The sequence below is a fragment of the Struthio camelus genome, chromosome 2 (genome assembly GCF_040807025.1).
Source record: "Struthio camelus isolate bStrCam1 chromosome 2, bStrCam1.hap1, whole genome shotgun sequence".
Classification (NCBI taxonomy): Eukaryota; Metazoa; Chordata; class Aves; order Struthioniformes; family Struthionidae; genus Struthio; species Struthio camelus.
The window spans coordinates 160,054,246-160,081,565 of record NC_090943.1 but is presented as its reverse complement, the minus strand read 5'-3'; the positions used below and the strand labels follow the sequence as shown (position 1 = coordinate 160,081,565).

General features: G+C 39.6%; 1 protein-coding gene across 9 annotated transcripts; it reads right to left on the bottom strand.

The window, feature by feature from the left end:
* Nucleotides 1-1,847: 1,847 nt before the first annotated feature.
* TBC1D31 (TBC1 domain family member 31) lies at nt 1,848-27,278 on the bottom strand. Of its 9 annotated transcripts, none has more exons than XM_068933199.1 (22): nt 27,131-27,278; nt 24,500-24,646; nt 23,830-23,945; nt 21,820-21,998; nt 18,600-18,751; nt 18,030-18,189; nt 17,592-17,792; nt 16,209-16,385; nt 15,363-15,442; nt 15,116-15,262; nt 14,749-14,882; nt 13,600-13,733; nt 12,781-12,960; nt 11,590-11,822; nt 10,834-10,986; nt 9,647-9,782; nt 8,641-8,733; nt 6,668-6,808; nt 5,459-5,653; nt 4,888-5,038; nt 2,963-3,079; nt 1,848-2,227 (listed from the first exon to the last, which is right to left on the bottom strand). In XM_068933199.1, the coding sequence occupies exons 1-22, from the start codon at nt 27,205-27,207 to the stop codon at nt 2,082-2,084; spliced, it is 3,249 nt and encodes a 1,082-aa protein (XP_068789300.1). In that variant the 5' UTR covers nt 27,208-27,278; the 3' UTR covers nt 1,848-2,081. The 9 variants fall into 9 exon arrangements, with proteins under 9 accessions (XP_068789300.1, XP_068789301.1, XP_068789304.1 ...); XM_068933200.1 differs by having other exon boundaries at nt 1,848-2,218; nt 27,131-27,270; XM_068933203.1 differs by lacking the exon at nt 23,830-23,945 and having other exon boundaries at nt 27,131-27,274.
* Nucleotides 27,279-27,320: the final 42 nt, after the last annotated feature.

The following is a 27,320-nucleotide window of genomic DNA, read 5'->3' as shown; positions in this document are numbered from 1 at the left end:
AAGGCCGGCGACTCTTTTCTTCGGTCGCCCCGCGCTGGCCGGCGGGGTCTCGACCGACGGGGTCTCCTTAAAGGAAACAGGTCAGCTCACGAAGGTGACGGTATAGCAGCACAAACCGCTGCGGGGCTGCACTTAGTGACCGTTTTTTTTTTTTTTTTGTTGTTGTTTTGTTTTAATTGTGGTTTATTAAGATGCATTTTCAGGGCAAGGGGCTTTGTTTTCTGCTTGTGGGATGGCAGAAATATTTGCTACATCCTGTATTGTTTTAAAAACGTACTTTGGCACAGACTTTCTGGATCTAAGCTGTCCGCACCCTTTCTCAGCGTTTGGGCACAGAGAGATGGCCTTCGTTTCTACAGCAGGCTCTTGAGTAAAACAAGTTCACAGGCAGGCTGGAGAGACGCGAGAGCGTTTCAGCCCCAACTTCCATGTGCAATTTGAGCAGATTAATACCAGACAAGATAATATAAACTAACTACAGAAGTATGAAAGAGCACCAGCTTCCTCTTGGTGGAAACATTCTGGTTTAAACACATTTACTGCTGTAACATTTTAACAATACATATGGCCGAAGGTGCTAGCCAAAGAATTTGTTTTTTCTAAAATACAGAAATAATCACATGTAAACTCCAAGACAACTGCAGTGCCTGGAAAAAAGGCGCTTTTCTCATCTACTCGTTACACAGCCCAGCGAAGACCTTTGCCCATCGCGTTTTTCTCTTTCTGAAGAGGAAAGATTCATCTTCCCAGATTCTACTAAGAGTTTCCAAAAGGATCTTTGCTGACGTTTCCGTGGTTCCCCTTAGCTCCTAGCGACTTCAGCCTCCAGCAGCGGAGGATGCCAACAAGCTGCCAAGCCATGGCAATCCACGATGCCCAGTTGCTCAGAACGAAGTGAAAAACTAGTCGCGTTCCACTGACTGGGATAACGTGCAGAGGTACTGAAAATTTCAGTGCATCAGGCTGACAAACAAACAAATCAAGTCCCAGCTCATCATACTATTTTACATGGTCAAGTCTACTTCTGCATCAGTGTTGCGGGTAACGATTCTGACTGATTCATTTTATTTTAATGTGCCTCATTCTTTTTTACTCTAATAGCACATAACATTCTCCTTTTAGGCCAACGCGTTAGTTGTTAAGGGAGTTAAACAGCCTCTCCTGACACACAGTGCCAGGACCCTGCGGTCCCACCAACTGTGGTCGCCAGGACCTTCTCTAGCCCCACTTCCTGGCACCATGGACACGGAGGCCACCATCACCCGAGGTCTGACTCCGTTCGCTGGCTCGAACCCACTCCCCCGTGTCTCTCCAGCTGCTGGCGCCTGGACCTTCCAGCCCTGACACGTGGGACAGAGCACGAGATTACAGATGGTTAACAAAGGATTTACTGAGAAGACAAGCTAGACTGTGGTCATCAGGGAAGAGCTCGGTCAGACAAACAGATCAGCATCTGCTTACGGGCACCCAGCCCCTTTTATACCCCCTCTTCTCTGTTCCCCTCTCTGCTCCTCCACAATCCCCTTCCCTATTTCCCTAGAAAGTTTTGCATGGTCCCACAGGCTCTCCCCCTCCCCCCCCCCTTATGTAGAAATCCTCGTGTTCACCTTGTTTCCTCCTTTTACAAAATCCAGGCTGGCCAGTTTCCTAATGGCCAATCAAGGCCCCTTTTCAGTATTTGACCATCCTGACTGTGAAGATTTTTCTTCTCTAACATCAAATTTCCTCGCTGCAGCTTGCAGATTCCAGTTAAACAGCACTGGCAAATGCAATATTTTAACAGTGCTTTGTTTTTTCATGTCACTGTTTTGACCAGAACAAATTGTATACGCAAATACTATAATGACTAATAGCAAAAAGTGAGTTTATTTTAGAAAGAAAAAACAGTAATTATAATTAGTAAAAAAATAACGAGAAGGCTGCAAACACAACACACATTTTCTACCTTGTGTTTTATTTTTATATAAAAATATTTCCAAAGACCTTTATAATAATCTATGATTAGTCCTTGATCACACTATACATATTTAGTGTTTCAGTGATTGATCTGAATGTCCAGCTGAGATCCAGAGCAAACCATCTCAAGGCGTCCACTTTGTAGCTGGGAAACGAGTTGGAAAATGTCTAGCTCGAGCCCGTGAAGTAAGCTTTTGTCTGAGCTGTCTGACTTCTGCCATCAGTTCTTGCTCTTTGCATGCCAGTTCTTCTCGCCTTCTATCTAAAGAAACTTAAGCGTAAGAGACTCAGGCTTAATATTTCGACTAACAGTTTTGCATAAAATACAATGAACTCTTATTGGAAAACAGACAACTCCTGCATGGAAATGCTGTTTCATTCCTTAGTACCAATGTATCCAAGACAGCCCTAAGACCTGCAAAAGTGAAGAGCAACTCCTCCTAGGTTATTTGAAAGTGGTACCAAGGCTGTACAATATTTGTTACAAAAAGGTCAGATCTTGATTGGGGCGGGGGGGGGCTATGACAGGTCAAAAGATATAGGTTTACATTGCGTGCAAAGAGTTTTGTATATAAAGTACATATGATTTTAAAATGTACATTCATTGGCCGTAACGGCAAGGACAGCCCAGACTAAGTGATTCTAGACTAGTTCCTGACTATAACTCTCAGTAAAATCTATATGAAAGACAGTTCTGCTCAACTTGCCCAAATCATACACAACTAAGAAAACAGAAAAAGCATACATAGAATGATCAGGTCAGAGTGGGACTAAACTAGAGTGAGGATATTCCCATAATGGGACACACTTCAGGCACCTCCTACCTGTGCTATTCCTGGTAGCACATAATTTTTTTCCGGTGTGAAATTGAACACAGCAATAAACCTGTTCATTGCCCATTAAACACCTACACAATTAATAATGACTCAATCACCCATCCAGATGTTCCAGTAACACTTCCAAAATTAAACATGAGAGGAAGGAAGGTCCTAACTTAGAAACTTACCATGTGACGATGACTGTGACACAGATACATCGTTCAGACAGACGTTTCTAGACTTTGGTACCTGCTGGAATTCTAAACCTCTCTCTGTACGTCCAGCCTTTAAATCATGCAGTCTTTCTGTGGGAAATGGGGAGAAGCCTTCGTTGTAAATTGTGCTCAAATTTCTAGTAATTTTTCTAGCTTGAGGTGAAGCATTTCTTCTCCAGGAAGCAAAGCTGGAACAATCACTTTCTCCAGCTAACAGCAAGTTCAGTTTGCTCAGAATCAGAAGTCAACAGTTTCAGTCTATGGACCAAAGCCACAAATCATTGCATTTCATTTTAAAAAATTATAGCTCCATATTACTGTTTCTTCCTATGTAACTAATCAATCTTCTAACAGATGGTTCACTAACTTCAAGCAGAATATGGCTACTCATACTTGCGGTTTTAATAGGAGACACTCATTTTAATAAGGCAGTTGGAATTTGCTCCATATTAAAGCATTAGGCAAATTAGGGCAATGTCTGAAAAAGTTCGCCCGAAGCAATACTAACCACCTCACAGCATCTTGTGTGCGCCTTGGAGAGACAGGGGAATGGGATAAATCTTTAGAAAGCCCTACAAAGGCAGCATTCGAGAAGAATGTACTGGCCAGGCCTGGAAGCGAATACTACTTTATTCTGTGAACAAACACTCAGCAAATTCGCTTGCTGGTAGTGAGTTTGCTTTTCTTTAGATTATTTGACAGAGGATTTCTGAGGGACGAGATTCTGTGATTGGCTTAAGCTGACCTAAGACTGTGGTCCCACTAAACGTGCCATTTCCATCCTTCCCTTTGCTATTGGTCACTGTTTCTTCTGTGCTGGCACTGGATCTCAGGCAACTATGGAGCAAAGTCCAATCAGTTCCCTGATGTGACTTAAATCTAGTCCTTTCTAGTAGGAAAAAGGACTAACGTGCAGCTGGATAAACAAGCTGCTCTAACCAGTTACATAGCCTGGGAATGCCAGATCTGAGGCAAGAGGATATGCAAACATTATGTCCAGCACAGAAAGGAAGAGGAGGAACGTCCATTCCGATGGCAGTCTACAAAAGGACACTTAATGAAATCATAGGGATTTGAGAAATCCTACCTTGTCACAAAAAAGAGATATACTTGCACAAACATGACAGAATGGAGATAAAGGAGAGGAGGTAAAAAGAGAGACCTTGTACTCTGTCCTGTATTCTTTAACTGTATATAGAATAGCCAGGGGAGCATGGAACTTAATTCTGCCAACTCACTGTACGATGGGTAATAGCTAGGCTGGGCTGGAGTGAGGCTAATGTCAGTGGGACAGTACTTCAGTGTGAAAGATCTAAATGCTGGACAGAAAAATAACTCATGAGTAAATAACTCATGTATAGCCTTTAGTGAAACTGCTATTATCTGTATGGAAGATTGTTGTGCATCTATCATGGGAAGCCCAAACTAGCTATCTTCAAGTTGAAAAGAGAGTTACAAGCTGAGGTTTCTGATTCGATAAAAAAAAAAACTAGTGCAAACTACCCTACATCATCTGTTCTTCCACCCACCTAGAAAAAATTACATAACAGTATATTGGGACAAAAACTATCTTCAGTTTTAGGGATGCATGAGGGAATCACTGGCAACCAGACACAAAACACAGATTCCCAACTACACACAGCAGTCAGCTAATTTTCCGGACATGGTCATTTATATGGCTGCAGCTGATGGATATCAAACTGAGATTTCTTTCCAAGTCTGCCCTCAAATACTGGGTTCATGAAGGGACTCTGCCAAAAAGTACCTATATAAAGGAGTTAAGCCTGAGTTTATCCCTAACATTAGACACTTAGTTTGTCTTAGTTGACAAATCCAGGTCTTCACGTCAACATCTGGTGTGCGGATACACAGGAGAATTGCGTTATCTATATGCTTACCAAAATAGCCATCTTCTTTTTGCAGCTTTTCAGCCAATTGTAACGCATCATTCATTTCATCTTCTAAAAACTGTTTCCTGTGTTCATCTGCAGCAGCAGCTGCCTTCTGCTCTGCCTCCAGTTGAGCCTTTTTCCGCGTAACTTCTTCCCACTGCAAGAGATATTGAGTATAATTCAAGAGATGTGTTACATGGAAAAAGCAACAAGTACATCCATCTGAATTATTATAGATTACATTTCATCCTTAAATCAAAAGGTACGCTATGACACTGAGTGAATGTTCTCTTGTTTAAAACTTTTTCCTTCAAACAGCTAGAGAAAGGTAAAAGGCTTGAGTTAGAGAAAAAAAATAAGAGGAGCCTGCAGAATTAAGAATAAGTTTTCCTAAACCTTACATATCCTCATTGATGTCCTCTAGGGCTTTTAGAAACCTCCAACAGGAACAGGAAAGAAGAGTCCTTAGAACAAAATATTTCTGGTAAACACCTTTCAGCTTTATGCTATACCATGTGATTGGCAAACAGCAGTACACTTTTGACAGTCCCACTAAGAAAAGAAATAACGCAAATACCTTTTTTTCTTCTGCCTCCCTCAGAGCCCTCAGCAGTTCAGCTTCTTTTACTCTGTTGTCATGAAGGAGCTTGGCTATCTCTTTATAATGCTCCTCACGGTCCTGATCGTCACACCTTAGTTTGTTCAATGCTTGCATCCTCCAGTCGGTGTCAACGCATTTCTGCTCTGCTTTGGCTAAGTTTTCTTCAGCTACCTAACAAAATACGTTTCTTATCAGGAATGCATTTACTTTATTTCAAGCACGCAGCCTTACATGTAAATAAGTGAAGATCCTTTCCTGTCAAACTGAGGTGTTCCCGGGTGTCACTGTTAGGTGTCCCTACCAGGGGACGCAATTGCAGAGCCACTTCTCCATTTGTTACAGTAGGTTGTCTTCTCTAGTTTCTTCTGCTTCTTTTTCATCCTTGTTATTCTTTCATTTACTGAGGGCTTTTTTTTTTTTTCCTCTTGAAATGAAGCATGGACCCCCTCCATGATTTTCAGGATTTTGCTTTCCTAGCATGGACTTCATCTGATTTTCAGGTGCAATTAACATCAGATGGATACCTGCCTGCCAATACTTCCACCCACATCCATCTGCTTCCAAAATTTGGAGGCTGTTTACAAAAATTCAGACCCATATGCTTATTTCTAGACAAAATATAAATGCAGATGCCAAGCATATGGGCAGTGGGTTAGCTAAAACTATTTTTCCAACTGTGCAGTACCCAGTCCTGAGCTTGAAAATCTGAACAATTCCTAATGTCAAGCTATACACGTTCATTATAGTGATCTAGAAGATAGCTTCAATAATTGAATTTCATGCCAAGTACTGCCAACTGGAAGTTCTTTTGACGGCTTACTTTTGTTTTGTTATGGTTACAAATAAAACATGTTCCTTAACAGAAGATAACTTAATCTGAAGAGCAGAAGAGCACTCTTGAATCTCATTTGCCATCATAACTGCTGGAAAGTAAAGAAAAGTTAATATTCAAGGCAGGCCTACAGAAATTCGGTATTACATAGCTGTTTGAATACGCCATTCAAATTTTTGAAAACCTCAAATACGAGATTTGAACACAACTTTAAACACACCATCATCATCTATTAACACAGGTATCTGGAAAACAGATTTAGAAAATATTTCTCATACCTCTACTAAGTTAGTATATATTACTAGTTAACACACTAACTTCCACAAATACATGTTAAGATCCAATGTTTTTACCATCCGAGCTTTCTGTTTTTCTTCTCGATCTACTTCCATCCATTTCTGAACAAGATGATCTTCCAGATCAGCCTTTCTTCGACTGGTATCTATCTCTCCTTTCATTTCCTGCATTACTGTCTCTTGATCTTTGATAAGATGCTACCAAACATACAAGCATAAATTATAGTTACTAAGCTACTAACTCATATTTGTAATTCCGGTTCTTTAATAAAACTTCATAATATTTGAATATATACACATATTTCATCTCACTGTCTATCCTAACCTATTACAGATGTCCAAGAAAGTGACACTCCCTGCTGTTTTATCCACTTGGAATTACACTAGGCCTGAGTCAGCACAGTGGTCTCCCAGGTTTATACTGATGTAATTCCACCCAAGGGATCACAACGGAGCATAACAGCAGAACTCCATCACAAGCGGATCAGATTCATTCCAAAAATATTTTGTACTTTGATAGCATATTTTAGCCAAAACTTCACAATGCTACAGAAGTCTAAATCATGTTTCACGGTATGGGGATTTGTCATAAACACATATCTGTAGCTTGAATGAGGAGCTGATTTGCCAAAGCAGTATGGATCAGCAGTAGGTCAAGAACTAGAATTGTAACTCTCACCAACCACCTTTTCTTTACATCGATCTGGGAATAGCTAAACCTTTTTTTTTTGCAGAGAGACATGACCCCTCCCCAGTCGTGCTGGAATCCATCAAGCGGTGTCAGCAGGGTACTGAAGCAGAGTTAACGTACACTGCCTCTCAATAAGCCTTCTGAGTTTGAATATAGCCCCTCACTAACCGCAGTAAAACAGCTTCCAGTCGGTCGGGGCATAGGCGGAGAAACCCTGTCTACAGAGTCTCTTGTGGGCAGACATATATCCTCAGTTAGTTAAACAATTGCTACCTTTCTAGCCTAAAGAGGATGATCATCACAGGATTAATTGTCTTAAACAGTTGACTTTACATATACTATTGAGTATAAATGAGCTTAGCATGGTTTGCGCTATGTAGCCACAATACAGCTGGCTGTGTCTTTAATAAACAAGCACTTAAAGAAATTTAGCCCAGATTGTAAAAAGCCATATGGTCAAAAGCTTTAAAAAGTCAACTATAAGAAGAAACATACTTTAAAGGAAGGGGTAAGGTATTTTGGAAGACCAGTTCTGCATGCATTCCAGTCGGATCTACACGTATGCAAGATGGGCATAGACAGCTGTGATTTCTAAACACTTAATCTACCATTTCTAATTAAAATAAATGTTATTAAAGGCTTCCATTGGCAGCCTTGCTTTTCAACCATTTATGATAATTAACTCATATTTAACTTTACATTTAAACATTATTTATTGATTTTAAAATGTTTATTACTGAATAGTGATCTCTCTGAATCATTAAAATCAGCATTATACACCAAATGGAATCTTCTTTAGGGAGATGACTAACAAAGACATTTGAGAAAAGAACTACAACTTCCCCACAACACATCCATTCCTTTTTGCTTAACTATGTTGTTGGCAGCTAGATATTCTTTGATCAGCTACCTCATTCTGTTATACTGATTTCTCCAGAAAATGCAGATATATCTGGATACCACAGAGGAAAAGGTGAGAGTTTATGGAATGAAGAACATATTATTACAGACTTATTTCTCCTTTAAGTTCTCCTCACTTCTCTTAACCAGATGAGCACATAGATACACACTGAAGCAACCAAATGATTCCTCTGCACAGAAGAACAAAATGGGGAGGATATGATTATTTTCTCCCAGAAGAATGGATGTCAGTAAGTTCTCCTAATGCTGTTATTAACAGAGGGTTTACTCTAAAAAGGGTATCAGATAGGACACGAAAAAAAAAAAAAAAGACCCACCTCTTTCCCCACATACGCTGGTTGAACAAACGTGACCAAATCTGAGAAGTGCACAGGAATAACCATTACATATAAATGTCTGTATAGTTTGCTGTACTTACCTGTTCAAAAAGTTGTCTTTGTGATTCAAGTTCCATCTGCCGTATTTCAACATCTTGAGCGGTAGCAGCTGTTTCTTGCTCTCTTATGGATGCCTTGAGGAGAAAAATAACCCATGAAAACATAGTAAAGGAAAAATTCTTGCCCCTCAAAACAAAACAACAAAATGTCCAAATCTCAAGCCTAGATGACTTTCTGTCATACTATGAATAGTGGAAAATAAGGGATACCAAAAGTACAGGGCAAGGTGGAAAAGAGACACAGGAATAGTTTTGCTTTGGGCAAGCCAAGTTAGGAAACCGTCAAGCTTGATCTAGTGCTAATAATCTGCAGGGCACAGCTCCTGATCTAATAAAGTCACTCCAAACCTGGAATGCCTGGGAAGACAGTACCGAGATATGGAAGCGGCCAGTTTGCATCTGGCAGGACCTGTGCTGGGCTGCAGCTAACGAATCTTACAATCTCCTGACCGCCTTCCTACAGAAAAACCCACTCGGCCACACTGTGCTCTGCAAAGTACGGTGCTGAGACGCTGGAAATGGCCTGCAAAAAGTCAGTTTGTGCCCAAAAGCTCAGGCTCCGTTCTGTGTGTCCACATGCCACAGTGCCTGAGTTAGTAACCCTGCAGGAGCAGAGCCAGGTCTCATCAGAGGCAGCTCTGGTGCCTCTCAATCAACAGAGAGTTAATTTGCCCTCTGGGTATACTGCCCACAGACAACTGAGAATTGACTAGTCCTCTAAGGGGCTCATTACTCAGCAATGCCAATATACAGATGAATTTGGCTTTTCTCAGGAATTTTGCCAGTTAAAACAAGCCAGTGTAACATAGCAAGTGCCAAAGATGACTGCTAACCATGCATTTACTACATAAGGTAGTCCACCTCAAGCTAAATACATCTCTGCACTCACAAATTACAGTATATCAACTGCAATTTTAGTTGTGCATTTTTTCATATTTGCTTTTCCTGATAAACCTTCAAGAAAAGAATTGTTTGAGCAATACTAAACCTTTCTTGCAATTTCCTCATCAAGACGTTTGATTTCCATCTGACGCTGATCTTGCTGATATTTCAGGAAACGTTGTCTTGCAGATTCTAGCAACTGCAGTTCCTTTGCTTTCAGTTCTCTTTTCATAGCAGCTAGTCTTCAAAGCCAAAGTGAACATAAACAAGGGAATTTGCATGCATAAATAGTCAATACCAAAGCGTACAAGTGTGCACTGGAGTCATTCAGTAGTTACTATGAGCTAATCTCTAACTTACAATGCTTAGGGCAGATGTTTTCATTCTGCAGACCACCCATTTTTCATTTCCAACACAAAATTAAGTTCACAGACACACAGAGGTCCTTTAATGGCAGTCTCTCTGAATTAACCTTTGAAAACCTGTGTTCTGCTACTACTGCACTTTAATAAGCAATAGTTTAGTACTGCAATGATCTGGAATACTATTCCTTAGAATAGTGTCAGTGTCCTAGTACCTCCTTCTGCACAAAATTATTACTTAAGTTTATTCGTAAAATAGCAAACTTCTTCAAGGAACAGAATCACAACCTTGTGAACTAGTTTGCAGTGAAAGCCCTCTTTAAGCCCACTGCCATCTTTAAAAAAAAATTAGTCTGTAAGAAACAGGAGTACAAGAAAAATACTACTTTTAGTTGATCTACAAAACTTTGGAGATGTTGAAACTCTCTTAAAAGTTCATAACTGCAGAATGTGGGACTACCACATTAGTTTCAGTACTATGACAACTCTCTACTCAGCAACTAACAAAGTTACACCAATCTTTTTTCTACATCCATCTGAAGTGCAAGAATATGTACAGCTCACTGATATTAAAAATGACTTATGTTTGCAGCGCGAGTCTGTCCACAGTGAGAGTCTTGAGTGCCAGTGTGCAAAAACGCAGCAGCTGGTGGCCCAAGAGCAGTCACAATCTGAAGAGAGCAGAGAAAGGCTGGGAGCTGAGACAAAAATATGAAGTGACTTGGCCTCTGATCTGCTATATTTCCTTTGGCAAGGCAGTAATACAAACCAGATCACTTCATTCCCACACCAGAATCTGATCCACCAGACCACACTGTTTTCCCATATTATAATTTACACAAATTAGTGGTGATTTCTCCTTCACTCACGGTTAAAAATATAATAGTAGGGTACTGTAGCTGGGCCCCTAATTCCTCTTATATTATAATACCTCTGCCTCTGTTCTGCCAGCTTCTCTTCTTCTTCCAGCAGCATTTTTCTCCTCTGTTCTTCAGCTTCTTGAAGCAGTTCCTGCTTCCGATACCAAGCTTCATCTTCTGTTTTCCATTCCTGTGCTTTAGCTTCCAATTCATGCGCTAACTGTCTAAACGGAAGATCACAAGCTAACATATACAGCCAGGTATCAAGAAATTACTTGATTACTTAGAAATGGATGAATATAAGAGCAAAGAACTGCTGAAATGTGATGTCATGAAAGAGCATGAGATCCCCTCTATGTACTGATAAAAGCATAAAGAAGAGCTACAGCACCAATTGCTACAAGCAGGGTACTGCAGCTGAGTGCAGAAATGAAGTTTCTTTCTCACGTTCTTAAGGAAAACTGATGTCTAAAGGTGCCAGATAATGGTAAGCTGGTAACTCCCAGCCTTTTTACAAAGCTAGACATTACAAGGTTAATACAGATGTAGGTTCTCACTTCTAAGCTTTCAAATGTGAAGACTTTAGGCCAAACATTTTCTGAGAATTAACAAACTTTACTGGTTTAAGATAAGACTGTTAATTTAACTTAAAAACACAGCAAACCAAATAACTCTTAACTTTTGCAGCTATTTAAGTCATTGTCTCCAATTTTTCTTAATTATTCTCTCCCTTCTCAAGCATATACATTAAAATAGAAAAGAGAGAACTCTCTCTTATCTACCTGTCCCACCCATTTTGACATTGTCTTCAACTTTCCCATCAATACCTCTCTCGTAAATATGCAATTTCATCCTGTCTGATCCTCTCTCGTTCCTGAGTTTGATAATCCACAATGAACTTGGGATATTTATTAAATACAGGGTACTGCCCTTTTGTAAGTGGTATGAAGTCATCAAGCATACGTTGTGGATGAATATCTACTGGTGTAGATTCCATAAGACGATAAGCTTCTTTAATCACGACATTAATGTCCAGGTTGTTCCGATGATGAAAGAAATACTGTAAGAGACATGCTTCTATTTACAGTCTACAAAACATTAAGCAAACTTGTAATATGCGTTGTAGGAACAGTTAGGTAAATTAGTAAGCACTGCATTCCAAAAGTTGATTAAAAAAGGGATTATCAAGTTAGCCTTATCAATTAGTAAAAAAAAAAAAAATTACTGGCTCAAGTGACTTGATCCAAATCCCTTCAAGTTCTAAAAGCATCCTCTGATTCTTTTTCTTCTCTCTGAATTACATTTACACAAAGGATAGGGGAAGCTAGGAGGTGACTTCAGAGTGGTCCAATTGCCTACACAGACAGTTCTACCACTGGATAAATCTCAATGACTTTTGATGTTTAAAAGAAAATCTGTCTATTGATTATTGAAGGAATATGGCAATAATGTTGTCTGTATGATGTCTTTCAAACTAATCGCTCAAAAGTATGTTTTCAAGGTGGAGCCCTTTGTTTGCCTATAAAGATATCATCATATGAAAAATGTTCTTCCTCTCACAGAAGGCTAAACGTAAGAAAACATGTTCACGTTGCTTCAGAGAAAGTCAAATAATATTGCTTAACTCTGCAAATCTGAAGGCAAAATAAATAAATAAAACCATGACAGAACTATAGACTTTTGTCTCCACATAAAGCCAGTATTAGATCCCCAAATAAGAGGCAGAATCATTTTGCGGTTGATGAACTTTCCACGTTTAAAAAATGATTTTTAGTGGTATTAGAAACCTTGTGAAAGCTTAAAGATTTTCATATTACATGAAACTGCAGGAAATTGCTCAATATTTTTTTCATTTACAGTACGTTTGTCAGGTACTAGATGACGGTGTTCAAATATGCAGTAATATATCAATACAGAATTGAAATATTTTTTTCATTTCTGTTAAAAACAGATACGATGTTTTACACTTTTCTGTAACTACGCTTTCAGATGACTGACTTGGATTGCAAGATGCTTACCTCAAAATCCTCTGTTTGAATACAGTGAAGCAATGGAGCTCTGGAACATACAGCATACGCAACAACAATCATTAGAAAGTATGAAGGATGGTTGGAGAAGACATTATCAAAGACTTTCAGCCATTCTTCTCTTGTTAGAACCTCGGAGAACAGTGTTTCTAGAAGAGGCCAGGCATAAACCTACATTATTGGGGAAAATTAACAAAATAATCCATTAGTGGAATTTCATTGTTTCTTTTATTAGAATAATATGAAATGTTATGGTCTTATACCAAAAGTGCATTTATTTCTGAAAGACAAACTGGCACTAAGCTGGAAGATTTGAAGGTAAGTTAATCACTCATTATAAAGATTCTCAATGAACAGGGGAGTAATTATAAAGACATTTTTATTTCTATGGATGTGTAAATCCTCCATTTAGATTTGCAAAGCTAAAATCATCCCTAATGATAAATATATATAATTATGGCATTGCCTTATTTACTAAATTCATTCACCACAGCTATGTCCGCTTTCCAAAGAAGAAAAAAAAAAAAAAGTAAAAATACATTTAAAATCCAATCAGTAATTTTTCAAACAATGTGCACTTGAAAGCAAGGGACTTCTAAGAACTACAATAGCACCTATGTGAGGATTCACGGTCATGCAGCAGGAAAAGCTGCTGGAAAGTGACGCGATATTCTTCAAACTCATATCAGTAAATCATTAACTATTACTTGACGAAAACTCCCTCAAAAAGAATTACATCAAAACAGAAGACTAGCGCACTATCATTCACTGCAATGACATTTTATATGCAAAAGTTGGCTAGAATTTTACCTGTGAAGTCACGTTGTATTTTATCAAATGCTGAAGTAGTTCTTTGTCGTGATGTGCCAAAATATTTTCCACCATACTAAGGACATTAACTGGAGGATTGGGAAAATACTCAAACCAGCGCTGACAAAAATTAACTACAAGAGAAGTAACATAATCCGTTATAATCCAGTGACAGGCTCAAAACAATGCTACGGTTTGATTATAAAGGCTGTGAATTTTTAAGTGGAAGTCTTTGGCAGAGAAACCTATTGAAGATATTCCCATCCCTCCTCTTCCCTACAATATACTCCTAACCCATATTCACAGTACACTGGTCCTCTAGCTGGAGTGGCACAAATGTTTGTGGCGGTACTCTGTAAATCAGACTGGGGGACTAATTTGGTTTAAAAATAAAACGAAAAAATTGCGTGTGCTGTTGGACTAAGTAGCTGGAAGCAGATGGGGATACTTAAAGCAGTTCTCCTGTCTCATGAAACCACTGCCTGTATCAAGTAATTTTTAACATACTAAAAATAATTTCTGTAAACCTGGATACTTAAGACAGTAACAGCATGCTTGCAAAGTGACTGTGTACGCTTGGCAGCACATACCTTCTGTAGACTTACAAGCAGCTGCAACAACTAATTTAAGTGCCGAGCACTTTAATTTAGTATGTTTCTTCAGAAGACAGCCATCACCATCTTTCAGTCAAATGACTAATCTGGACTTACCACATGTTTAGGACAACTAAACACAGTAAAACTTCAAAAGAGAGCATTCCCTTCTGATTTGTGGGTTTTGCTTTTTTTTTTTTTTGACTACTCTTTTCTCATGTCTCAGATACAGATTTTGGTTGTTCAATATGATACCACAATTATGCTAGATACATTTTTTTTTAAACTGAATAGACTTTAAAAACTACTCTTACCCTGTTAAGTTTTTCCTAGAAACAGTGCAAAGGAAGTCTAGTATCTTGTTCTGATTTACAAACAGGTTGTGGTTTTAAAAACACACAGCTACTACATAATAATTCCTGGTGAACACCTTTAGAAGAGAACCTCTGGTCACCTCTCAGGAAAATACCTCATTCAGTTTATCAAGAAGCGCTCATTTGAATGAAAAGGCTTAAATACGTTGCAGCATATTGGATTTTTAAAAATTTTTGCTTACCTACTACAGTAGCAACAACCTCAAAGCAGATCAGCTGGTTGTTCTGAAATAATTTTACAAATGGGAACGCTAGCAAAGGGATATAAGGTGTCTCACCAAAGATAGCAGACCAGTGAGCTAGAGCTGATAAGGTCCTATACGTAAAAGCAAGAAAAGGAGTAGAAAATATTGGTCCAACAATGAACAACAATATCACACGCACATCATAACCCTATAGAGGACTACACTTTCAATACATAGATGCTGTGTACACAAGTTACAAAAAGAAAACTGCATTAAGGCACTACTATTTCATTTTAGATTTTTATTGCAGCTCGTTCCAGCTGGGGGGTACCCTTCAGATCAGTACATGAAAATATATGTTTACCTTTGTAAAACTCTCAGCAGCTTCCTGCTTTTGATGGGATACTCGTTCTGAATATGCACAAATGCACTGTGGGTGCCTTTATCTATTAGGCTACTGAATGCTAAGTGGTTTTCAGGAAGCTGTAATAAGGAGCGCCAAACAAACATCCTGCAATTAAAATGCAGACTTAGTCAAGCAACTTCTTTCATAGGCCAGGAAGCACAAGCAGTTTTGTTTTGTGCAAGCACAGACATGCACACAGACGTACCTGTATTTTGCCGGATATTCCCCAAATCCTTTCAACAAGGCCTGCAGACGTTTCTTGTTTAATCCACCTGGCAATTCATTCTACAAAACAGGAAATTAACAATGAACGTATGTACGGATTTCAGCTTCCTAATCTTTTTTCTTGCGTTCTAATCAATGATAGTAGCTAAATACTGAAGCTCCTATCATTGTATTCAGAAAAACTATAAGGTATACTGCTGTTACATCATTCTGAATATTTTAACAACAACCTTCTACTCAAGTCAAAGAACAGCTGCCACTGACTTCAGCCACAAAACAGATCAGACCCCAAATGACTAAACTATATCCAATTAAATTATAGGCAAACCACAGTGAATATTAACATAAGGAATGGGTCATGCTGCGATGAACGTTACTGTTAAGGAGAACATTTATAAGATTCAGGGTAGAGAAACAGAAGACAACACAGTGATGAGAAAAGGGAAATAAATTTAACAATAATACATCTCCTAAATTATTAAAAAAAATGGAACGTCTTCTAGGTAGACATTTTAGGAGTGCTGTATGCTAGCAGAGAAGCAGAGCGGATTTAACATCCATATGTGATTCTAGTGACTTGAAAAACTTCAGACTAGGGGAAGGGCAAGAGACTGCTTCAGTGCTCTGGCTGTGTAATCCAACGCAGGAGTATGTGCTAAACAGAAGGTGACGAAGGTGCTAAAAACTCTCTTAATCCCTTCTCTGTTCAAACATCACAGTCAATCAGCGCTTCAACTTATTTTCTAAAGTAAGCGGCTAAATGCTTTTTGCAATGAAATTCAAATGCTGCAGTCTGGAGAACGGAACGTTTGCAACTTCTTCCTACCTCTTTATTTTCAAGTGACCCGTTGACTTGTGGTTTCAGCAATCTGGTTTGAATTTTGCTTCCTCTGGATTTCCAAGGCCGCTCTGACCTTCCTGAAGTTACCCTCATTGTATGCTTATTTGCTCCCAACTTCCACTTGGACCAATCTTCCACGACTTTGAACAGCGGTGGTGGAGGCTAGCATTAAATGAAAATAACTCAGTTAACATCTCGTGAGACAGCCTAAAGGACGCTTTAATTTGATGTTTACTCTATTTTATATGCCATGCTCTTGAGCTCAATAGCCATAGCAGGAACAATAGATACACATTTATAACAGAAACAAAGATAATTGGAAACAAAGATAAAACCCCCAAATAAGTAGGCAAGTGAATAAATATGTTGTAATAAACTAGAAAGACTATGAGAAAGTTTATGTAGCTTCCAAACGCCTACTCAGTCATCATGTATGTTCTTGTTTAGCAAATACTAAAAGATAATTTGGATAGCACAACTGCATCACGTATTCAGCTCATTTACTTTAGTGTGTTCTCAGTGTTACTAAAAGATCTTTCTACAGCACCTGTCAAAAGAGAATACAAAAGACCTTTACACACTTTAATTAATCTTCACTGTCAGGTAGTTATTAATCCAGTTTTGGAGACTGGGAAAGCAAGTAACAATCCCAAATCAGGTCAACCCAGAAGCAAAAGTCCAAATGAAACGCATGTCTGATTTGCAGCCTCGTACAAACTCTTCCTCTGCTCAAACACCTTTATTGTACAAAGCTGGTTACTTCAAAGGCACGGTGATTAAAGATACATGGAATTCTGGATTTAGAAACTTGACTCCCATTAATAAATTACTTTAATAAAATAAGAACTGGTGGTTAGAATGTTTGTTATTTAGGAAGATAATTGTGCCATAATGACGGATCTAATAACACAGTAAGAAGAACACAATCACAGTAAAAAAAAAAAAAAAAAAAAAAAAAAAAAGGACCATTTGTGCCAGCAGAATAAGAGAGCATCAGCTGCAAACTCTTTCCTGAAAGAAAATGGAATTGAAGCAGCACAATCCTCTCATCTCTGCCCCTGCTCCCCTACCACAACATCATCACAAAGAATAAATATGGTCCATATAAATTGCTGTAGAAAGAAATCCTTCTCCGACCTCGTGAAAACAGAAACACAATGATGTACTTTAAAAACATCATACTAACTGTCAGGGTGAAATAAATATGAAGACAACTCTAGAAATCACTTTTTATTTGTAGTTTTAAGCACAGCACTCCAATATTTTTAAGCCAATGACACTGGCAAACTATTTCTGGTATGAACCTCTTGTAGACAAGTATCATCGTTAATGGCATTTCCTCCTGTTACAAGAAATTTAAAACACTACCTTATTTACTTCTTGAGTCAAAGCTTGGACACTGTACAAATTAAGGCTACCATTTTCCATTACTGATGCAATATACCGTCCACTGGGGCTAATCGTTGCTGTACTAATTCCCTCTTCATGACTCCCGATGTCAAAAAGAAGCTTGCATGTTTCTATATTGATAAACCTCATAATATTGTCTTGACTTAACACTCCAAGAACCTACAAGTTAAAAGGATTCAACAATGAATATTGACAACACAAAACAAAGAGGAATATTGAAATCAGAAACTACATTCCATTAAGTTAAAAAAGAGAGAGAACAAATATTTAAGATAGCAACTTTCCTTTGTATGGCAAATTGCCCATGCCTTCACTGTTTCCAAAACCCCCGAAAACTACATGCGTTGAATCAAGTTGAACCAAATACTCCAGCCTTAAGCCTTACAAAAAACTGACCTGATTAGAGCCTCCATCAAAACTATCAGGGAGGAATTCCAGATGGCGGACAGCCCGTACTTTTGTAGGCATCTGGATTATTCTTAACAACTGCTTTGATTCTAAACACCACAAGTGAAGATGATTTGATTTTCCACCAGCTACAAAAATCCGACCATCTCTGGATCACAAACAAGACAAAATTTTCCATTAGAATACTATTATATTGGCTAAAATAAGAGAGATCATACATTTCCTTCTATGCTCTTAGACCACTTTTGAATCTATCATTATTCCTCTCATACTGTACTGAAAGAACACAACAGTTCCTAAATAATAAAATTTGCTTTTGTAATAGATAGCTTAAAATTTATTCTAGTAGTAATTAAAAATCAACTTAGTTTATTTCAGCTGCTATAGCACTGTAATATAAGCTGACGTCATTCATTGCTGAAAGGATTAGTCAGAGCAGAGTTCAAAAGCCTACCATAACATACCATAAAACATTACAAATAAGCAGAGAAAACCTTTTTTAAACTACAACTTTTGTAGTTTTTTGTAGCCTCTTGAATGCTTAAGATAGCAATTTACCTGGTAACTGCAAAGACCTTATAAAGCAATGCAGAACCTTCTACCGGAGTTGGCAACTGGTATTTACAGTGGAGAGTATCAAATTCCCAGGCAAAAACCGAGTTATCTTTAAAACAGCTGAGGATGGTGTTACTCAGCGGAAGAAAGAAAACCTGAAAGAACATGATGAAAAAAATGGAATAAAGTTGTCAAGAATGTCCTTTTAAATTGGACAAAATTGAATGACAGAACAAAATGCAGCAAGAAACCACAACAGCGTGGATATTAATATACCGTAACTGCATAATGCAGCTGCAATGCAAGGCTGAGATCCCAGAGAAGGCAGGTCCCCTTCCCCTGCTCCAGTCAGGCAGGCCTGCCCTCCCTTGCATTGGTTCAGAGCTTGTACCCTTCGCTAAGCCAGTTTAGCTCGCTGAAATGACAAAGAATTATCAGTCTTCTCCGAGTTACTTTTCTGACTGTTAAATTGGCTTGTGGGGGATCTGATGAGTGTTAAACAGGCATAATATAAAGGGTACGATACGCACCCAGGAGGAGGAGGAAAAGGGCTTTCTTTCAGGACTGGTGGGTTCTGAATAGCTCACTGCATCTGAAACATAGCTTCCAAATAGCATCCAAACTGCTTCCAAACAGCACCAACAGCCTGCAAATGAACTCCATGAAGCACTTATCTCTAGACTTGGGCACTTGAGGTTTACCTATAACTCTTAAATGTAGAAAAACACCGTGGACAGTTTAGCAATGTAATCTTCATCTATGAAATGCAGTTTTTGCTGCCAGGATGAAAGAAAACAATAACAAAAAGGTTATATTTTTCAATTTTCTGAATATGCTTGTTGTTTGCGTGTAATTTCTTATCATAAAAAAAAAAATTGAATTATTTAAATATTTGGATCTCATCAAATACATTCTTGCTGAATGGCAAATTACTGGCCTAGACCAGAGGTTCTACTCTGGCAGCAGCACATGCAACTTCAACAGACTGACTCTACCACTCTACTTTGAAGGTAGTTTCTGGTATCTGAGCTTTGAAGGTTTCACAGGGTGAGATTTACAGTTTGTGCTACGAAGGGCAGAGTTTTGCCCTGACTGGTATCTTCGGGGCTTGAAAAATCTGTAAATCTGGATATGTGGGATAGGATTCATCTTGCCTAATGTTGGTGACTAAAACTTAGATGTTCAGCCCAAATTAGTCACTTGACACTGAGCGAAAGTTACCTGTGGGCGGAGAGTCACCTCACCTACCACAGTCATTCATATTTAGATGGGCTGAACTGCGCAGTGGAGCTGCCTGCCCTTGTTCAGGGACTCTGAGGAAGTCTGGACAACGAACTGAGAGCAGACGCGTATCATGCAGAAGGATGAAGTTAGGCAAAAGGTTCTACCTTTTCTTAATTCCTGTTCTCAAAAAAAGGCTATGGGTCCTTCCAACAGCAAGTGAAGCCCTAGGAGCAGCTGAAAGTTGCCATTTTAATCTGTGACAAACTGGAGTACCAAACAGTTCCTCATTCTGTGCTTTATTCTAGAAAGATACCACAAGCTGGTCACAAGCTGCTGTTGAAAAGTAGTGATGTTTTGCAAATGGCCATTGCAAATGTCCTCTCTTTAGCTCTTCTTTGTCATTTGTCTTTTTTCATCTGCCATTCTTATAGGGTATAACTCTCTCTGCCTTTTCTAATCAGCTTTGCCCTTGTATTGACTGAATACAAACTGTATGTTGGACTGCAAACAGGGCTTACATGAAGAAACCACCCAAGGCACACTGCGGGGATTGGGGGGAAACTACCAGGAAGGCTCATATAGCAAATGAGAATGCCACTTTGGCACTGAGTGTCATCAGTTACAGTCTAATAATAAACCTGTTCTTTAATTTGGCACTTATCGGCATGTCTTAAATCATGACATGGGAGTAAACACCATTATCTCTGTTCTAAAGACAGGAAAATGAGATCCAGATAAGCTAGATTATTTGCCTAAGGTCATGTCAGGACTGGTAGAGACAAAACAAAACCACAGGCTCTTGATTCCCATTTATTCACTGAACCACATTCACTACTATTTTGGTTTAAAAGTTGTTTTCATATTGAAATATCCTGATCCTACCAAATTCCAAGAGCCAACAAGAACCTCCCACACCTAGCCTATACAAAGAAACATACTGAGCATCAACAAAACATTATCCACCAAATAAACACGCTTACCTCTGGAGGGACGATGTGATAATTATTTCAGTGACCTGCACTACAGAACAGTTTTAACAAAGCAACAAACAATATATACCTAATATCCCATGGAAATTGCTAGGTGATTATTTCAAGTTGACAGAATTTCTGCCTGACCTAGAACACGGAGACACTCAAATGAATACCCTTGTTCTCTGCAACACCAGCACGGGATTTTTAGTGACCAATTTGACAAGAACTTCAGTTTGAAGTGGGGTCTGCAAGTCTACTGCCTGCAGTGCAGCACGTGTAAACAACGGCCAGGGACAGCTTCGGTACTTTCTGTAGTACTTATGCCAAGGTCTGACATTTGGTGGCACAAGTAGACCTAATAAAATCAGCATAATGCTAGGGGAGACCTATTTGAACCACTCCTCGACACAAACGTATCCTTTCTCATTCCCTGAGACGTTCCAGCATAAATGTCTTGCAGCAAACCAGACCAAAGTAGTCACTTGGCTGAAAAATAGTATTTTCTTTCTGCTGAGTTACTTTTCAGCTTTGTTAGCTCCCACAGTCAGTGCTGGCATAACTAGGGCACGTGGGAAGAGGAGAAGCTTTGCAATAAGCGGCTGAGGGGGGGTGAGGGGTGGTGACTGTTTAAACTACCATTACTGCCGAAAACCAACACCCTTAGGTTGGAAAGGATTTCTAGAGGTCCTCTGAGGCCCACTCCCAGCTCAAAGGGGGGCCAGTCGAGAAGCAGCACCAATTTCCAGATTAGATTGGGCGTGTCAGGGTCAAATCCAGCCTAGTTTTGACTCTCTCCAAAGATGGAGGATCCTTAAATGTTCCCAGCAGACCTGTGCAACTAGTGTGCTGTGATTCCAGGGGTCTGGCTGATGTGACAGAATCACAGTTAAGGAGATATGCCGAAAGAACATAGAAAAGATTCATCTCTGTTTTTTAAAGTATTTTCAAGTACTGTGATTTTGATATGTGGTATTATTCCCATCCAGGTATGCTTGTTTACCCTTCAGCAATTGCTCTTTACTCACCTTCTGTATATCCACAGACTGACGAACATTCAGCTTTCTTTTTCTTTGAAAGGTGTCCAAGTCCCAGAGCTGTGCTGTATCAGGAGATGTAGTGATGGCGTACCTGCCCGAGCCATGGACAGAGATGGAAGACACGGAAGAATCATGTCCTCTCATCCAACTAACCAGTTCCTTGGTTTCTGTAGGTGGTGATGAAAAAAAGGAGAAGGATCTGAAAGTCATTCAAAGCAAAGTAACTACTACTCTACTCTTTACTGCCAAAACTATGCAGTGAAAGAGCCTTCTAAGTGTACCTAGTATGCATCTGTTGAACAGCACAATCCAACAAACAAGGAAAAAAGGTAGCAGTCTTCATAGAGTTATTATGCCTTACAGAAACATAACCTTCTTCTCACCTCTAAGTAACAGACTTCCTAAGTTAATCTCTACACTGAAAGCCAACTTGCATAGACTTGTTTAATGTAGCCTAAGAATCAGCCTTAACAAGTCACGAACACTGAGATTAGACAAATTTAGTATGTTTTGTAGGCAGATTATCCAACGTAAACACCAGCAGTAATCTCTAAAAGTTGAGACTGAACGTCCTAGTTAGAACTCTACACTTGTTTTGACTTGCGGGCAATATGCATGAATGATTACACAGCTATTTACAGATGCAAAGAAGGAAAGCTTAATGACAACAGGTTATGACTATAGAAAGGCAGAGTCAGAAAGCAACATCTCATTAATTCTTTTTGAGTGCAAAACATTTTTATGCAGCGTATTGCATATTAAGGAAATGGTTTCTGACTGCGTTCTCTCCCAGTTGTGACTGCACGACCACTAATCTTTCCTCAGCAACTAAACAATATCTGCGGTAACTATATTATTTATATCGGGTAAGTTGCCTGACAGCCCATGGGGTGGTTCCAACTGACCTACTGCTAAGGCATCAAAGATGGGAAACGGCTTTTGAGCAGCTCATTAGGGCTGTTATCACATGGCAGGAGGACATGGGATTACAGGGTATAGCTTCTAAGGCAGCTGATGGAGCCCTCCAACTGAGTATTTCCTAATACACCTCTACAGATAGTTTGCCCAATACTGACTTACGTGGAAAGTATTTACAGTATTTTAGAACATTCTTCAGTATGATCTGACATCTGGAAACACCACGATACAAACAACCAGAACTCTGTGGACTGATTAACAAGATTTCTTTAAACGCATCCAAAAACTAAACTGGGTCTTACTGTGAGAAAGTTACAGAGAACAAACGCACAGAGGATTTCAGACCATATCTCCTACTTTTCCTCAGCGTAAGTTAAAAATTTTCACCAATAATATCAGACTCAAACCTCCAAACTACCCTACGATTTATTTCTACTGCTTTTCAAAAACATTTAAATCCAGATGACAGGAGACACTGCAAGTGTACTTTTTGATAAACTAAGACTAACTTATGAAGAATGAACTGCCAATGCTTTTCAACATTTAACTTCTAATCAAGTAAAAAACAAACAGGTAGCCTGTGAAATTAATTTTGTATGTCACTGTTGAACAACAATACAGATTTACTTGCATACATAAAACTGGTGACAGTTCTTCTAGTGTGTATTGTTTTCTTGTTTAAATATTTTTTCTGTAAATAAAACTGAAAGCTGGTTCAGCTGCAAACTCTAATACACTAACAACTGATTTTGTTTTGTTTTGACACACCTTGTTCTCGAAGAAGCATATATGGATCTACTTCAGAGAAGCTAACACGTATAATCCTAATCCCATGCTATACTTCACTTAAACAAAAGCCTGGTGACTCAGTGGAAACAAGAAGCTGTGATGAAGCAAAGGGTTCTCTACCCATAAAAGACAAGACCGTAATTTTTTTTTGTTGTTTCAGCATAATATGTGGCCTGTAGTATACAGTAAGACTTCCACCAAAAATCTGACAAATTAGAGGTTGAAACTAAACCCAAATATGTTTTCATAATAATCCAGATTTTTACAGAAAGGCTTTAAATTTCTCCCTACCTGTATCAAAACACTTAATGGAATAATCTGCCAAAGCCACAAGGAATTCTGTCTTCCTGCGAAGATTAAATGCCAAAGCAGTGCAAGCCTGCATTGTTCGCTGGACAAGGCTGAACCTATTTAAAAAGGGATGGTCTTACTGTGTTAGGGAACTTTGGTTCATAATGTCAAATAAAATAGTAAACTAATCAGTTTCAATATATTTCACGAAGAAAAAAATAAAGTAATGTTAAAGAAGGGAGCAAACAAATATAAAAATCAATGCTCATATTTAAAATTCAGTAGTGTAAAATTGAGAAGACTGATTTATATATTCCTGCAAACGACAATACTAGGTCTAATTTATTGTCATTGCTATTGATTATTTATTGTCAATCATTACTGATTGATCAATACTGTTCACAGAGCAACCTATTCATGAGGTTACTTTTAACTAACCACTGAAGATCTATGACACTGATGTCTGTTCAGTTTAGTTACAACCTTCTGATTTTTCGGAGCAGCTAAACCAACGAAATGGTATGTAGGGAGCCTTTGTCAGACACTGGCTTGCACTTTCAGCTTTGAGTAAACCACTGTCTCTACTAGGCAGGAAGAATGTTACAGATATCAAGACTTTGTATTATTTTGTATTACTAAAAATAGCATTGCATGATATAAATATTCTTACCTGTTTCCATTCAAGTCAAAAACATAAATATTTCCTTGGTGGTCTCCAGCAAGCAGAGAATCTCCACAACTGTCAAAAGCCACATTCAGAAAACGTATCGTCTTTGAATGATATCCTATGGCACTACGAATTATGTTTACTATAACTCTGTGAAGAAAGGAAACAAAATGACCATGTTTTGAATTGTTTCCTTAACACGTATTTCTCCAGGATCAAGGACCAAAGTATTCTTAGATTATGGTATTACAATTCCAATCATTCCTTGTCACCTTTGAGAAGTCTTCTTCTGTGAAAGGGCATATATTTTTAATACAAAAAAATATACTGAAGTATTCACTATGTTGGAAGGTAGGAGATATGTAAAGCAGACAGGGGGAAATCCACCATTCCTGGCCATTTTATGAGGCTCCTAGTTACACAACTGTCATTCATATTCTTAATGAATAGCGCTAACTTTTATGCTGATATATTGCCTGTCAGGCTCTTCACTTTCCCTGTAAAGAAACAAGCCAGAAAAGTGCAAAGCTATGAGTTACTATAAGAAACCGCTTAGACCAGATGGGAAGCAATTCAGTTTTCACACCACTTCTTTCTAAAGTCTTTACTAGTGTGAAGCCAGCCATTTGTTATCATTTTCACCTGAGATTTATGGAACAAAACTTGCTCTCTGACAGTTTTTCACACTCTAAACTTGTTAACTCTGTTAGCAGAGGGTGGGGCCAGATGCAGAACGGCAGCTCTTATTCAGAGCAAGTCATCAGACAAAGGTTGGTCCAGAAAGCAGGACATTAAGAACATGGGAGATGTGCTATTCCTGGATTTTCTTGGATAACACAGGGCGAATTTGTTATTTTCTAAAACTAGAAAAGTTATTTTCTATAACTACCTGAATGTAAATTCGGAATCAAAGTAAACACCTAAAAACATACAGGATATTGGGATGCTGATTAAAGACTACTAGGCACTTGCAGAATACCGTGACCACAGCTACATAAGATGCTGATAACTAAGCCACTGACTGCCAAGAGAGTACAGTATGCAACCGATCATCTGCGTACAACTGTTGGTGCATGTACAAAGCGTGAACGAATATCATGTGAAGATAGGCCATATCGCTATTGTCCACACTAGAGACAAAACTAATTGAACCTCATCCTGCTAAAATTATTTTTTCTGGGGTAAAAAAGAAGGGGCCATAAAAATAAGATTAGATGGACGTTAAGCTAATTTTTTATAATTATATTAAAATCATGTGATAACAGGTAGTATCTTTAAAGTCATTCAAAAACAGAGTATGACTTCCAACTTAAAAAACATCCTGAAATGAGAGCACTTATCAGTCTAGCTACAGCATCTCCCAATACTTCCTCAACATGGTTCTCTGCCTTTCACAAGTTCCTTTGCTACTACACTAATTTAGGAGGAAAAAAAAAAATCAGCTCATGGAATTACATCCAGAATTTATATGCCAAACACATATAGTAAAAAAAATAGCATTTATACTGTTCTTTAGCTTGGGCTGCATCATGTTTTGACCTTTTCCTTATGGATCATAAACATTTTAAATAAACTCTCCAGGGAATTTGCCCATGGTAATTTGCTTAATAAAATTAAAAACAAACAAACCAAAAAAAATAAATTGGGTTGATTTGATATTCACAAGCTCGAAACGGTTAGCATGGGTAACTGCTACTATATTAGTTGCTCAGTTTTCGGGAGAAATTATTTGTAAACACCCCAATCTACACACATCTCTGAGGCAACTCAACAAGCACGGGCTTTTATTTATCATTTTGGTAATCTAGCGATCTCCTTTATCACAGATACGGTCTGCAAAATCATACAATCAATGATGTAGTTCAAAGTCCTGCTTATGTAAAGGAAGACCTGGAAGAGATACTATAAACTAGATATCATAAGACCATATATGCTTTTGCTAGCTCTCTGATGATTAACCTGTAAGGAGGTACTTACAGAGCTGCTACACAGATAATTTATGAAGTCCACTAAAGCTATGTCTCTTGCTTGAATGTACAACATGAGAGCTGGACCAGACGCACAAATACCCTAGATGTGTAACAAAACTGTGGAATAACTGAGGTTGGAAAGGACTCCTGGATGTCATCTGGTCCAAGCCCCGCTCAGAGCGGGGCCACCTTCCAAGATGGACCCGGTGGGCCAGGGCCTCCTCGTCCAGGCAAGTTTTGCACATCTCCGAGGATGAAGATTTCAGCACCTTCCCGGGAACCAGCTCCAACGTCTTACCACCCCCACAGTGAAAACAATTTCCTGCTACCTAACCGCAAACCCCCCGGTTGTGTCCGTCGAGGCTCGCTGCACCGCCGCGAAAGCCCTGGCGCTGCCCCCTCCCGCGGGTACGACCGCCGGGGCCTCCCCTCCGCCAGGCCGCTCTCTCGGCCTCCTCACGCCCCGAGGCAGCAAAGAGAGGCCCGGGCTGAGCAACGGGAAACCGCGGGAGGCGCCCAAGGCGGAGCCGGACCCCCGGAGCCCGGTCGGGACGGGGACGGCACCGCCCGGCCCTCGCCTCCCGCAGACGCCGCGCCGCCTCGCTGCGTGCTGGGCCGGCCGGCCGGCCTGCCCCGCCGCCCCTCGCTCCCCGGCGGCCGTTACCCCTGCCGCGCCGCCGGGCTGGGCTTGCGGTGCCAGATGGGGCCCTGCTCCCGGCCGCCCAGGTCGCAGCGCTGCATCCTCGGCCCGGCCCGGCGCCGCCGCTCGCCGCCTCCCCCCAGGCCCGCCGTAACGGCCGCCGCGCGCGGGCCCCCGCGGGGAGCGCCGCCCCGCCCGCGCCGCGGCAGGGGGG

Excerpts from the sequence above, each read along its gene's own strand:
- TBC1D31 (XM_068933199.1), bottom strand. The coding sequence starts at position 27,207 with ATGCAGCGCTGCGACCTGGGCGGCCGGGAGCAGGGCCCCATCTGGCAC. Across the intron at positions 8,734-9,646 it reads ATGAGGAAATTGCAAGAAAG|GCATCCATAAGAGAGCAAGA; the intron begins GTTTAGTATTGC and ends TTTCTCCTCAAG. Across the intron at positions 2,228-2,962 it reads GTCACAGTCATCGTCACATG|TTTCTTTAGATAGAAGGCGA; the intron begins GTAAGTTTCTAA and ends CTTACGCTTAAG.